This window comes from Hordeum vulgare, chromosome 1H (genome assembly GCF_904849725.1).
Source record: "Hordeum vulgare subsp. vulgare chromosome 1H, MorexV3_pseudomolecules_assembly, whole genome shotgun sequence".
Lineage (NCBI taxonomy): Eukaryota > Viridiplantae > Streptophyta > Magnoliopsida > Poales > Poaceae > Hordeum > Hordeum vulgare.
Window position 1 is genome coordinate 408,436,309 of NC_058518.1, and position 14,275 is coordinate 408,450,583.

At 43.2% G+C, this 14,275-nt stretch overlaps 1 protein-coding gene across 1 annotated transcript; it reads left to right on the forward strand.

Moving 5' to 3' along the window:
* Positions 1–1,933: 1,933 nt before the first annotated feature.
* LOC123440967 lies at positions 1,934–4,832 on the forward strand. Its single transcript, XM_045117508.1, has 7 exons — positions 1,934–2,173; positions 2,276–2,347; positions 2,907–2,974; positions 4,015–4,147; positions 4,247–4,330; positions 4,455–4,565; positions 4,663–4,832. The coding sequence occupies exons 1-7, from the start codon at positions 1,943–1,945 to the stop codon at positions 4,732–4,734; spliced, it is 771 nt and encodes a 256-aa protein (XP_044973443.1). The 5' UTR covers positions 1,934–1,942; the 3' UTR covers positions 4,735–4,832.
* Positions 4,833–14,275: the final 9,443 nt, after the last annotated feature.

Consider the following 14,275-nt stretch of genomic DNA (forward strand, 5'->3'; position numbering starts at 1 on the left):
GCTACTTCGGAGTGATGTGAATGTTGGTGAAAATTGTGTCAACTCGGTCATGGCGGACGAAGGTGACGTCTAGGCCATAGTCTCCTTGTCGAAGGAATCATCGGTTGCAATCTTTGTCACCTCATTTCAACTGCTCCGGGCGAAACCCTAGATCTGGGTTTCCTCGATCGAATGATGGTGGCACCTTCGGGGTCATTCTCCCTTTTGGGAGCATCATTTTGGAGCAGGTATTGGCTGGAGGGAACAAAAAGAGGAGCAGTGTTGCATCTACCGCACTGACATCGACGGGTCTCGGCGGCATGGCACATCAGTCTCAACAACAAACGCGTGTTGATGGACGCGCACATGATGGTGGTGATGGCTGGAGTCATGGTGGCATCGACGATCAAATGGTCCGTCTAGGTAAATGCATTGATCGCTCCTGAAGGTGGGGCGACGTAAGAAGGTGACGGTTGATTCTAGAGTTTGTGCATGCGGTGCGCGCAGAGGGTTTGCTAAATCGGTTGGTGCTCTTGGCTTGCCGGTGGGTGGCTTGGTGAGTCCATTGAACTAGATGGTATTTCACGTCAAATCAGGACACATCATCAAACTTGTAGGCATATTAACTGTGGTTTTTATGAATGTGGCTTTGGGTTGGTCCATGTATTTATTTTATTGGATTCTATTGAGTAATATAATAAAAATGATGGTGCGTCGGTTAATGCATAGACCGTAGGTAATCCTCCTTTTTGAACAAAAATATATATCATCTAGTATAATACATAGAATTGTTTTATCTATATCTATACAAATTAAAAAAAATGTAAGTTGTGGAGATCGAAACACATCTCACTTGTTTAAACATGTCTATCCACTGACGAAGACAGGCTCCACGTAGCTTGGGCCGTGGCCTAGGGTGTAAGGCCCAAATCGTTCGTTGACTATAACATTTGGCGGTCTGGGGCGACCTGACGTCGTCACTGCATCTATCCAACGGTTTATCTTGCTCCGATGTTTAGCTCTAAACATATTTTGCATGAAAACAATATCATGGCTAATATTAATCGCAATGCTAACCATGTGATTATATCCTACCTAATATCAACGTGTAGTCAATATCTTTCCTAATATTATTATGCAATACAATTGATATCTTTTATAATACACCATGGTAATTATATTCTACCTAATATCAACGTGCAATCTATATCTTGTCTAACATTAACATGTAATGCAATTAATATCTTCTCTGACATAGCATGCATTGCGCATATACGGTCACTCCTAGTCTTAGCTAAGAGAAAAGGCAGCCCTTTTTTTCCTCCTTTTTCCTTTTTCCAACTAAACAATTATCCACACTAAAAAAAAGACTGAACAATTATCCTAAGTGACATTGTTAAGATAGTTGGTACGCGGCATAGATACAAGAGATGGTGGGTTTTGAATCACGCCAATGATGACACACCAGAGATTAGACGAATAAAGAGTCAAATGACAACCAAACATTATGATCCCATTCTCATGAATGGACGGCTCAAACAAATTTCATATCAGCACACCATAAAGAAAGGCCACGAAGGGAATTCCTCTTCCAAAGATCCTCCAGGAAGAAGGAAAATCTTAGCGTACAAAGAGAAAGAAAGAGAGGGCATGTGTACTCAATTCGGTGTGTGAATGTAACGGTAGCTGCTGGTGGCATCCACCAGACAGAGAGCGGAATTTTAAAAGCCAAAGATTACGCGCCTAACAGCAGCCAATTAGTTAGGTTCCCATAATTGCATACGATAGACCGATAGATAGCATGCAGTTGGTTCACCAAAGGAAGAGAGCTAGGAGGGCTCTTCTCCTCTCCCGGCAGCAGTGGTTGGTAAGCATTAGGTGGTGGGCGCACGTCACAGCATTTGGATTTTGCTCTCTGCCTTTTGGTGCCTATTTAAACCCCGCCCCTTGCAGCTTACAAGAAATGGAAAGGGGGGAGGAAAGGCGACCGCGCAGCCAGCAAAGGGTAGCCATTACCGCCATTGAATTGGGAGCAAGGAACGACGAACCGATGCAGCAGCAGGACGGCCTCTCTTCTTCCTCCTCCTCCTCCTCCTCCTCCTACTCCATGATGCAGTGCAGGATCTGCCACGAGGAGGAGGACGAGAGCTCCGCGGCAATGGAGTCTCCCTGCGCGTGCTCCGGCTCTCTCAAGGTACACACATGGATCGTCGTCCTCGATTGCTTCTTGGCCCCATCATCCATATGCCTCCGCGTCTCATCGACATGCTTTGTTCGTTCAATGCGTTGTATGCAGTACGCGCACAGGGGATGCGTGCAGAGGTGGTGCGACGAGAAGGGGAGCACCCTCTGCGAGATTTGCCTTCAGGTCGGTTCGCCATTTTCGCACGCTCCGCTCTTCGATTTCTTGCGGGAATTGTGTTGCCCAAAGGTCTGACTGTGATCGCATCCTCCGTTTCGGCCCGTTGCTGGTCCGTCCATGGAATGTGATGTTAGATAGAGGTATATAACCTAATAAAGCTAATAAAGTAATGAGGTGTGGCTTTGTGGGTCAGGCGCCCACTAGCTCTGCTTTATGATTCATAATCCTGATGATCAAGCGCCCACAAGTGGTACTTGATTCTGTACATGCGAAGCAATAGAGGAGCCTTTGAGGAGGAACAAAGTGGCTCTAGCCTTTTTGTGTGATAATCAACGGCCGGTGCAACGTCCTCGTGTATAATAATATCCTCTGCCCGGCTTTCGCCGTTGTCAATTACGCCACACCACATGCATGTCATGTATAAAATGTCTTCTTCTTTACTAGCGTTTTCACAATCGTGTCAATGCTTTCCTTGACAGAGTTTCATTTCTTGACAGAGTTTGGAGCCGTTTAAAGTGTTGTTTCACCTTTGGTGTTCTCATCAAGTTAATGCTTTTGCTGGCAGGGTTTCGAGCCAGGCTACACAGTCCCTCCCAAGAAAGCCCCGGTGGTCGAGACGCTGGTTACTGTCAGGTAGGCCCCACTCCTCCCTCTGTCGCTATGGTAGTACAAAACAGACCAACGGAAAAACTGTTGCATTGTCAATTCAATCTTCTGATGGATGGATGGATGGATGGATGGATAGATCAGATACACACTCTAGTCTCTAGGTCTAGGAGATAAGGCCAGCCAGCCAGCCAATCCGACCAAAGCCAAGCTGGCCAGTATATATGTATACATGATGCAGCGGTCTTATCTCCAGTAGCAGCACCGCCGGTGTCATACTCATACACAAACAAACATATGATTAGGTACCACATTCTTTTCAGAACAGCAACTAATCATGCAGGGGCAATCAGCTAACCACCGGGGAGGGGTTGCTGATGAGATCTGTCGCCATTGATCATATTTAAAATGGTGAGCCAGCCAGGTAGATACCCACCCCCAGCCCCAGGTCGACCGACCTCATCAGCTTAATTCCATCCCAGGCCCCACGGGGCAGGTATACCTTACGATCTAGTAGGCCGCTCAGGGACCACGGGATTCGGATCATCAATATGGCAGTAGTAAGATCCAAGCGATGCTCATCGCTGTAGCAGTGGAGGAAGAAGCCCAGTAGCTAGCACCAGCGTCGCAAAACTGTGTGTCGCCGATCGGGTCGGGTCGGCGACTCGACGTTCCTCGCCGTACGGCCGCCCCGACACGGCGACGCCCGGTAGGTGGTGAGCACCGATTTGGTTCTCTGTGATCCCGTGTTGATGCCGATGACGAAGAGAAAAGACAGCCAGCTGCGGTCGGTACAAACGATACACTCACCTGTACATGTGGGCTGTTGCTTTGGCGTTGGCGTTGGCGTCGGCCTCCTGTCTGTCAAAGGCGTGCGTCCAAACCGGCAATGTCAATGCCCATCCAAATCCAGTCCAGTCCAGTCCAGCCCACCTCCTGTTTGGTTCCAGCTAATGCGACGCTGTTGCACCTACCGTGGATCGTCCCTTTGCCCGCACGGCAAGAGCAGAATGATGTACCGTCCAGCAGCTGAACATTGCCTGATGCTGCTGCTGTACTTGTTGCAGCGAGGATGAGGATGATGATGAGGAGGAGGAGGAGCTGCACGGGCAGCTGGGCATGCACTACGCGGCGTCCGACACGCCGATGGACGGCCCGGATCCCGCCGCTTGCTCGTGGTGCCGGCCATTGGCGATAACGGTACGACCCGTCGGCTTGGCGCCAAACTGAACCATTTTGTCAAGGTTCATCGTCATGGTGCCCTGGGTTCTGACCTCACTGAAGTTTCTGTGCACGCAGTTCACCATCATCCTGCTGGTGTGGCATCTCATCGCCGTGGTGACCATCGAGGCCGCGGAGCACTGCGCGTTCAGCCTCCTCACGGTGAGTGACCCACATTCGTCGGCACGCTTCCATCTGAAAAGAAGAAAACAGAGTGAACTAACCGTAACAGAGCGATCACATGACGATGTAACTAACAGCCGAGGGGTGTTGCTTTGCATTGCAGATGTACCTTCTTCGGGCCACGGGGATCTTGCTGCCGCTCTACGCCGTCATGAGAGTGGTCCGAATGATCCAGCACGGGCGGCGCCAGTACCAGTTGCAACAGCTGCTGGAGGTCAGTCATGGCTCCTGACTTCTTCTTCCCTGTCGTTCAGGAACATGACGGTTGACTGACATGCTCATATATCTTCTTTATTCCTCTGCTTCTGCAGGAGCAAAGAAGAAGGAATGCATCCAGGCGTAGCCAGGAGGAGCAGCAACAGCTTGTAATTAGTATTCGCTGAGTAGTGCACATACTGTATTGCAGGGGGCACAGTCGACCAATTAATCATATGTAAATTATTCACATAAATAAATATTTATATAGTAAAGTTGAAGATTACACTTGCTGCAGTCTAGCACAGTTCATATGCCATGGAAGCCTCAAATGTGAATCAAGGCTCAAATTCAAATAAGAGTGATTATTTATTTATTTTGTAATAAAGGAGGGAAAAAAGGTCCCTGGGTATGAATTCACTATGTGCGCTATAAAAAAGATCAGCTTCTCCAAGGGCAACTGGGGAGATATAACCAAGAAAATCATTAAAACGGCACCACCGCATAACACTCGAAATAGATTTTAAAAAAGGGTATGTGTTACAAATTAAGGAGAAAAGCATTCCCTCTCCCACACACACGATATCCGAGTTGAAAACTACGCCGCAGTAGACTGCAGAACCTGTCACACTATCTTGATGTGAACAAATCTCTACTACTAATAAACAGTCCAACGTATTCATCGCTACGTCATCCCAAACAAAGCTACACAATTTCCCGCAGAGGAATTATAACCTTACGATCAGATCTTGTAATTATATCTAACCATTCAATTTGTGGCAGGCCCACCAGAAATGTGCGTCTACCATATTAGTTTGACGGACGAAAACTCTACCAGAGCAACCAAAAATATCCCCCCGTTCACGTCCAGCACCTTCCTTCGAAAATTATATGGTAACAAACAGCAAATAAGGGAAATCATATATCCCCCGTTCACGTCCAGCACCTTCCTTCGAAAATTATATGGTAACAAACAGCAAATAAGGGAAATCATATATCCCCCGTTCACGTCCAGCACCTTCCTTCGAAAATTATATGATAACAAACAGCAAATAAGGGAAATCATATATAACAGAAAGTAGCTGAATTCACGTCACGTCCAGCAACTTATTACGGAAACAAACAGGAAATAAGGGAAATCATATAACAGAAAGAAGCAGAATTCACGTCACGTCCAACAACTTATTACGGAAACAAACAGCAAGTAAGGGAAACAAACAGCAACAAATAATTCACGTCCAACAGTTTGTGCGTCGTCGTCGCCGTCGAGACGCAGCCGTCGACGCATCAACCAACGGCCGCTACGACGACCTCTCCACCAACAGAGCTGCAAACGTCGACGCATCCTCCAACGGCCGCGACGACGAGGTCTTCACCAATACAGCTGCAGCTGCCGAGGCACCCGTCCACGGCCGCGACGACAAGCTATACGCCGTATAAGGTGTTGCCTTCTCTCTACATTCAGATCCATCTATTGCTTTGACTGATCTGGTTGTCTTTCTGCAAGATATTATCATAACAACTACATCATGATGCATTGTTCTAAATAATTAATAATCTATTGCTTTGATTGATCTGGTTGTCTTTCTGCAAAAAAATATCATAACAACTACATCTTGATCCACTGAACAGTTTAACTTCATAGAAATTCTGGATTATGTGTCATTTAATCATGGGGTTTTATTGAAATAAGGAGCGCTGGTGCACTCGCTGCCGTGGCGTCCGAACTAGCAGCTGCTACATTATTTTGTACCAAATTGGTACAACATAGTGAGTTCTGTCGCCACTTTTATGACTTTTTCAAGCATTAATTTGTTAATGTTGTGCAAGTTCGTGTACCAGTGATGATATTAGACTTAGTAAGTGAGTTCTGTGCCCACTTTTATGAATTTTTCAAGCTTGTGTATGAATTTGTGAATGCTGTGCAAGTTCGTGTACTAATGATGATATTAAATTGTAAAAATATATATTCGCACTAGAGCAATCTGGCCGTCACACTATATATAACTATATACAGTACATGCATGTACTCCCTCCATTCCAAAATAAGTGTCTTAAGCTTAGTACAATTTTGTATTATAGGATGTAGTTCAACATGGAACTCTATACCTTCCTGTACAATGGTATGATGACATTTTTCACATAAACAGAGTTGGCGGAGTTCGTATGACACCAACCACTCCCAACGGGACGCGCACCCCCTTCCAGGATATAAGCAACTCCCAATCGTTGGGTGATGATCAGTACCTAATCAGTATATTTTTGTTTTCTTGCTGGACTGCTAAATTGTCTCATTTATTACAGACCCTAAAGAAGTAAAAAAGGCAGAGGGATAGAGAGCGGTATGCACAAAATAGGGATGAGATAAATAAGAGACGGCGTGAGGCCTATAAACAGAAGAAGACTGCCGCTGCCGAGAACAGTGTGGCAGACGCACAGCTGACTATATCACAAGGTAATGACCATCAACTAAATGATATAAGGCCCATATGTATTGTTATTTAACGATATATTCTTTGTCTATTCAGACCGTAGTGATATTAAGAACCGCATTGAACGTGAGCGGTATGCACATAATAGAGAGATAATATTAAAGCGACAACGACAGGCCCGTGACCAGAAAAAGCATAATGTTGTCGTCCTTGATGGCAGTAACCTTGTAACACAAGTCAATGCTACCGGACAATCAGCAGTCACACAACTGGCTAACATAACATGTGCGGGTGGTGCAGTACCTAATTCCAGAGAGCTTCTAGACGAAAACGAGAATATTTATGATGGCGACGAATCCGATTGGTTGCACAGAAATGATGCATACCAGATTCAACGAAAGTCTGGACAAGTAAGAGTCACACAAATGGAAGTGGTAGAGAACCCACGACTCAACCTACGTATCCAAGAAGATTCTTTTAAAACAAGAGGTTACTTCTGTGACTTATTAATGGTGCTAAATTCTCAGGTTTGACTTTCTTCTTTAATTTGGCCCTCTCCTATAGTTTCAGGTATAGCGCATTCTGATGATAATGGTCCAGTGATGCAGCCTACACCAGCTGCAGGGCAAACCACTCATAATCAAGGTGTTGTGTGTTTTTTCCTAAAACTGGTCAGGTTTGACTTTGTTCTTTAATTTGGCCCTCTCCTATAGTTTCAGGTATAGCGCATTCTGATGATAATGGTCCAGTGATGCAGCCTACACCAGCTGCAGGGCAAACCACTCATAATCAAGGTGTTGTGCATTTTTTTCTAAAACTGGTACATGACAAAGGGTTACAACCAAAGGTACTTACTCATTGGGACACAAAATGTTTTCAGGCAACGACCATGAAGAACATGCATACGGAATACTGGAGCCCGATGTCCACACCGTCAACATTGATGGTGTGCATTATGTCCTTTTGTGTTTCATCTCCTCATTGTTGTTGAACATGATCTTCGGTACTAGAATGCGATGGAGATAGGAACCAGATAGAAACTACAGACGTTAACCATGATGAAGAAGCTAGGATATTCGCGGAACGAGGTATATTGTTGCTATCATGAGTTAGCAGTAAACTATAACATATGATACTATGATTTCTACATGCAGTTTGATTAATGCAAGTGTCTAATCTTATCCAGAAGTTGCTTTTGAATCCTACCGAGTGGATCAACAGGATGGTCATGCGACTCCCAGTACTGATATTTATGACAGGGTTTACATGAACCTGCCCAAAAAACACCATGTGCTTAGGAAAGTTAGTGATTGCCGCCACTGTGGAGCTTTGAGGATTCAATACGAGGGGCCTGCGTTTTGTTGCAGAAAGGGGAAAGTGGATATATTTACTCCAGATGTTCCTGAAGAGTTGAAAAGGTTGTTTACAAGTCGGGATGATGAGGATGCTAAATATTTCAGAGAAAATATACGGTATTTCAACTCTCATTTCTCTTTCACAAGTCTTGGAGTCACACTTGATCGTCGAGTCAGCACCGCAGCAGGGACCGGTGTATATACATTTCGTGCATGTGGGGGGTTGTACCACGCTCTTGACGATCTATTGTCTTCTGATAATGGCCCTCGACATTTGCAGCTATATATTTATGATACAGATGAAAACTTGTTTCACAGGGTTAAGAGGTCTCCGAATCTTAGGTTAGATCTCATCCGAAAGATTCTAAAAATACTAGAGCACAACCCTTATGCTCAAGTTTTAAAAAGCCTTGGTACTGTTCCAAATCTAGATGAATACAGAATCTCATTAAATACAGATATCAACCTTGATCAAAGAAGGTACAATGCCCCAACTACCTCTCAGGTAGCAGCAATCTGGGTTGAAGGGAGCGACCCACAAAAAACTATATTGAAGGAAGCACGCAGTTCACTGATTCCGAGGTGACAGACGCATCTTTTCTTTTCCAACTATGTCCCAAATTGTTTTATTTCTAATTATCTTAGGTCCTGCATACGAATTATTTTTTGTAATGTTGCTCTCAGGAATTAAACTTTGCTGGTACAAGTGAAGAGATGCAGCCAGCTCAGAACGAGGAATTAGCACAAACATTCGTCACCGAAGGGGTAGAAACTATATTATGGGACAAGCTGGGAGAATCAAATGGAATATATGAGAACGATGAAGTGGAGAACATGACGAGCACGCAATCCACTGATTGCGAAGTCTCCGAAGTGACAGAGGCGGGTGGGGATGAAGAATTAGAACAAATGTCCGGCAGGGAAGGGGCAGAAATTATAGGGGACAAGCTGCCAATGCCTGCGCAGACAGGGAAGCCTATCCGACTGCATAACAAACCTAAGAAGGCACAAGACTACGTGGTGGCTCCAGAAGGCACGGACTAATATTTCTATTCCCTGGTTTTGCTACATTTGTTTTCTTCGTTATTAATAAATGTTATTACTTGCATCATGATAGATTATGCCTGCACCGATGATGATTGGTCTGTGATTGAAAATATCATGTCTGAACCAAATGATAAAAGAAATTTAGTGAGCATTGACGACTCAAATCTCCAAAGAAGACACTTGGAACGTCTTTTAATCCCCGTAGAATTTCTTGGCGACGAAGTAAGTATATGACGAGACGATGCTATTTGAACATGAGTTTCTATTATGTCCTATAACCAAGGTGTGCACTTAATATTGCAGATCATAGATGCATACATACATTGCATAAGTGCTAAAGAGCATCTAAAGATGAGGACAGGTGGAAGTGTGTTCTTAGAGAATGCATGCATCTCTAAGTTGATAAAGGAATTTAAGTTCATACGTGATGACGCACCAAGATGGGTGTTAGACAGAGCTATAACTTATTTGGAACATGATATGGTGAGTCCAGTTCCTTAAATATTACGATGAATTCAATCATGGATGAATGTTTGCACAGATGGGACCTAAACTAACCAAAACTCTATTTTCAGATATATGTTCCAGTAAACATTAAAGACTTTCATTGATACCTAGCAGTTATAAATACCGGGGTACGACGTATCCAGGTGCTCGACTCCCTAGGCCCACGAATGAACCGCAAAGACCTCATCGCTATGGTTAATTATTAGTTCCACTGCACCATCTTTTGATAAGATGATTTATGTTATTCTTCGGTTGTGATGCTAATGCGTTGTCATTTATTCATGCAACAGCTCGAAGGACTGGAAAATGTATTCCAATATGCATCACTTCACATGGAACTAAAATTTGATAAGTGGAAAGACGTAAACATTACAGCATGGCGAAGGGAAGAATGTATTAAGAGCAGTCTGCAGACAGATGGGTATACCTCTTTCGAACCAAACTTGTTGCTCCCATCCCCTTTCGGTACCTCCTTCTCCTTCAGCATATCTGAACCATTAATATTAAGACATATGTTGTAAGGGCCCGTGCGTTGCAACGGAAGAAAAAAAATTATAATCTCCAATTGTGATAATCACATTATGCTCTTAAAATTTTAGGACATTTCTTGAAATGCATGAACATTATTTGAATTATGATGAAAATAGCAAAGTATGTTTTGTTAATTAATGATAGCATATGCATAAGAACATTATTTTTATCTTGCTGATATATGTGTTTGCATTTGTAATCTAAATAAAGTCTTAATTTGGTTGCAAACATGTTAGACATATTCATAGAAAACAATCAATTGTCCTTGGGCACACATGAAACCAGAATTCCAAAGCCATGGTTGTTTGCCTTCAGAACCTAAATGCACTAACATGGCACCGTAACCTTTAGAGTTTAGACATTGATACATACCACAGCTATCATAGGTAAAAACTCACTTGCAGGTTGGAAGAGATTGACCTCTTTACCCTGCGAGTGAAAAGAAGTGAACAATCAAAATTTCGAAACAGAAGAAAAGATCGTGTTGGAACAAAATCAAGAAAGTTGCTTCACCTCTGAATCAGTGGACCTAACACATTGCACATGCTGGCCATTGGACTCAGACTTCCTAATAGGCCCCATGATGTCCATTCCATTACTTCCAGCATAGTACAGTTCAGTTAGTTTCACAAAGTCAAATACCTAAAGGGACAGAAAACGTCAGGTAGAAGAAATATAGAGTAAAAAAGGAGGCAAATGATATAACAACATACCTTGTCACGCGATCTTCCGCTAATGATTGCAGTCGGGAAAAGTGATGCGACATGCCTCACAACAGCACGCATCTGGGAAAACAGATCTTTAGAAAGCTGAATGGAGAATTCACCGATATACTAAATCATTGCAGTTATATAAGTTATAGATCTTTAGAAAAATGAATGGAGAATTCACCGATATAAGTTATAGAAAAACTAAATGATCTTTCTGCACATGAATAAGCTTTTGCTTGAATATGGGCTGATTTTCCATCATCCATTATGAACAGAAATGACAGAAGAAGAGACATCAACAACAAATGTTCATGCCTGCGCAGAAAACCCATTCTCACGCATTCGCAATAAGCTAAATGAACCATGAAGGAGCACCACAACCCCATCTTCATCTTGGAGCGTGAGAGACTCATAACGCTGTGCTATGGATGCAGAAGTGAATAGGTCATTCCTGACAGAAGCAAGGTTAGTCAGAATGGGTTCTACTTGACTGGAATCGTAGAACTGGTCCACCAAATTTGGATCGCAGAGACGCATACTTTTCAGTGAAGCCGGAAACAGCGACCTTTCGCTCTTCCCCTTTCAGCCTCACCAGCCACCACTCCCACAGCGTGACCTAGCCAAGCACCAAATCGAATCAAACCACCACCCATCTAGGAAGAAAACAAGTAGGAAAAGGGCATGCGAAATGCGGGAAATGAAAGGGGGAGAGAGCGTACGTGTGGGTGCTCGGCGGCGGGGGCTGCGGTTGACGACGCCGGGATCTTGCCCTCGGCGGGGGTTGCCGGTCTTTCTTGCCCTAGGTGGAGTAACCTGCCGGCGACGGGATTCCTGGCGACGGGTAGTCTGCCAGATCTGGCGCCGTTGTCGAATCGGGCCAGGATGACCCGTGTACGCGTTTCCCTGTCCCCAGCGAGAGCCTCGTGCACAACCGCGACCATGGCACCGTCGCCATCAAGGACCTCGACGTCTTCGACGCCAAGCTCGCCGACAGGATCCGCAAGGCGTCGCATGGAAGAAGGAGGGCTCCGACGCCGGCGTAGACGAAGAAGGGGCGGGGCGTGGTAGAGCATAGGGCCAGCTCGCGAACCCCCGCGTCCGAAGGAGGACGGAAGGCTCGGCATCGCTGGCGACCATGCCGAGCTCGGCCACACGGCGTCGCAAGGAGGAGGGAGGGCCCCGGCGTCGGCGCATACGAAGAAGGGCGGGGCGGAGTAGAGAACATGGCGGGGCCCTCGCGGGAGCTGATGACGAAGGGGAGGCGCTGCCGGCGATGGAGATGAAGGGGAGGGGAGGCCACTAGAGAGAAGTCGCCGTGGAGTTGTGGATAGGGATGGGGTGGAGAGAGGAGGGAGTGGGTGAGATTGTAAGTTTTTTTTCTAGAGTTGGGAGTGGGTGATGCTGTGAGTGGTAGCGTTTATCTATATACATTTTTTCATCACACACACCCACCCCATCATTAAGATTTTTTTTATTAGCAACTCTGTTATTTCGTGTAGGCATGTCCGATTCACTTGCATGGGTGAGGTTTTTTTATCATCGCGGCTATCATAATTTAATTTAATTTAATTTCTATAAAATTAATTTAATTTAATTTTATTTAATTTCTATAAAAATAAATTAAATTAATTTAATTTATTTTAATTTCTATAAAATTTAATTTAATATCTATAATTTAATTTAATTTAATTTCTATAAAATCATTTTTATATAAAACATTTATAAAATTGATAAAAATGTATTGGATATATTTAATTTCTATAATCATATATAGGTCATCTTGTGGTCTGTGGATGATAAATTTTATGGAGTACTTCACTGGAAATGATTTGTCTGACACTCCTACGCAGGTAATTTTTATGTAATACTTACTATACTTATTCTATGTTGTATCATTATTTAACTCTTATTTCTACTTTAATAGGATCATTTTTATGTAATACTTATTCTATGTTGTATCATTATCTAACTCTTATTTCTACTTTAATAGGATCATATGACAGATTTTAGAACAAAACTAGCTGTCATTTTAGTGGACTCGGAATTGAATGATGATAATATAAGAAATCGAGACATGGAAGATGACGAAATCAATATAGATCCCACGGATTGTATGATTCTGGATGGACCCCCTCATAATCTCAAAACATCGAACACATCATTACATGTTGAGCTCATCTCACAGTCATATATCCTTTCACCGTGTGTCAACCCAACAAACGATGACTTAATAGACGAACTGTGCTTGTTCATCAGTATGATTGATGATGACGCTTTACTAGAGTAAGCCTTGTTCTTTTAGTTCATTTTGTATTCTAATAAATTACTCTCATGTCATTATAATTGACGAAATTTTGATTTTACAGAAGCGAATGGGTGAAAAGCTCTGATCCTTACCCTATCAGCTTAAAGTTGAGACAAATAAAAAACATATTAAACAATGATGAATATATGGATATTGATTGCTTTAACATGGCTGTGCGGATACTAGCGCGGCACGAAGTCCAGCTTCTTAGAGACATTCCATCTCACTACATGGATCTAAACTTTTGTGTAAGTTACTATAATTGCGTTTTACATATTTTTTTCTCATAGCACTATTGTTTTCTTATTTTTATTTTAGTCCATGTTCCAATATGTACGAGACCCAAGTCATCATGAAAATATGGACAGTGCTACGTTTAAACAATTCTTTCATAGCTGGCCTGACAGCAATGAGTATCATATCTCACAGTGTGATATGGTAAGATTTTAATTTTTCGTTTAAAACAGTGGTTTATTTGGTTTTAATTAATATTTCATGTATTTATAAATGCATGCATCATTGCAGATTTTATTGCCTTGGGACATTTTTGGGCTGTTTCTATTGTTTGTCTTGGATCAAGATAAAAAAATTATCTCAATTTTTGATCCAATACCAGTACCTACTTTGGGGAAGAATATACTTAAAACCGTGGTCAGTAACCTAAACCTCGCACTTCAAGTTGCAAATCCTGCATTCAAGGACGATATCTCTAAATGGGAATGTATAGTTCCGGTTGTTCCAACAAACTCACACTGGTATGAATCTTTTCAATGCATTCAATATTAAATAATTCATTCATTCAACACACATTATGTGTTTATTTCATACATGCAGTGCCTTGT

What these genes read in the sequence shown, in the direction of transcription:
- LOC123440967 (XM_045117508.1), top strand. Translation starts at nt 1,943, where the DNA reads ATGGAAAGGGGGGAGGAAAGGCGACCGCGCAGCCAGCAAAGGGTAGCC. An exon ending in TCTGCGAGATTTGCCTTCAG is followed by an intron (nt 2,348 to 2,906) that starts GTCGGTTCGCCA and finishes TTTTGCTGGCAG; the next exon opens with GGTTTCGAGCCAGGCTACAC. An exon ending in AGTTGCAACAGCTGCTGGAG is followed by an intron (nt 4,566 to 4,662) that starts GTCAGTCATGGC and finishes CTGCTTCTGCAG; the next exon opens with GAGCAAAGAAGAAGGAATGC.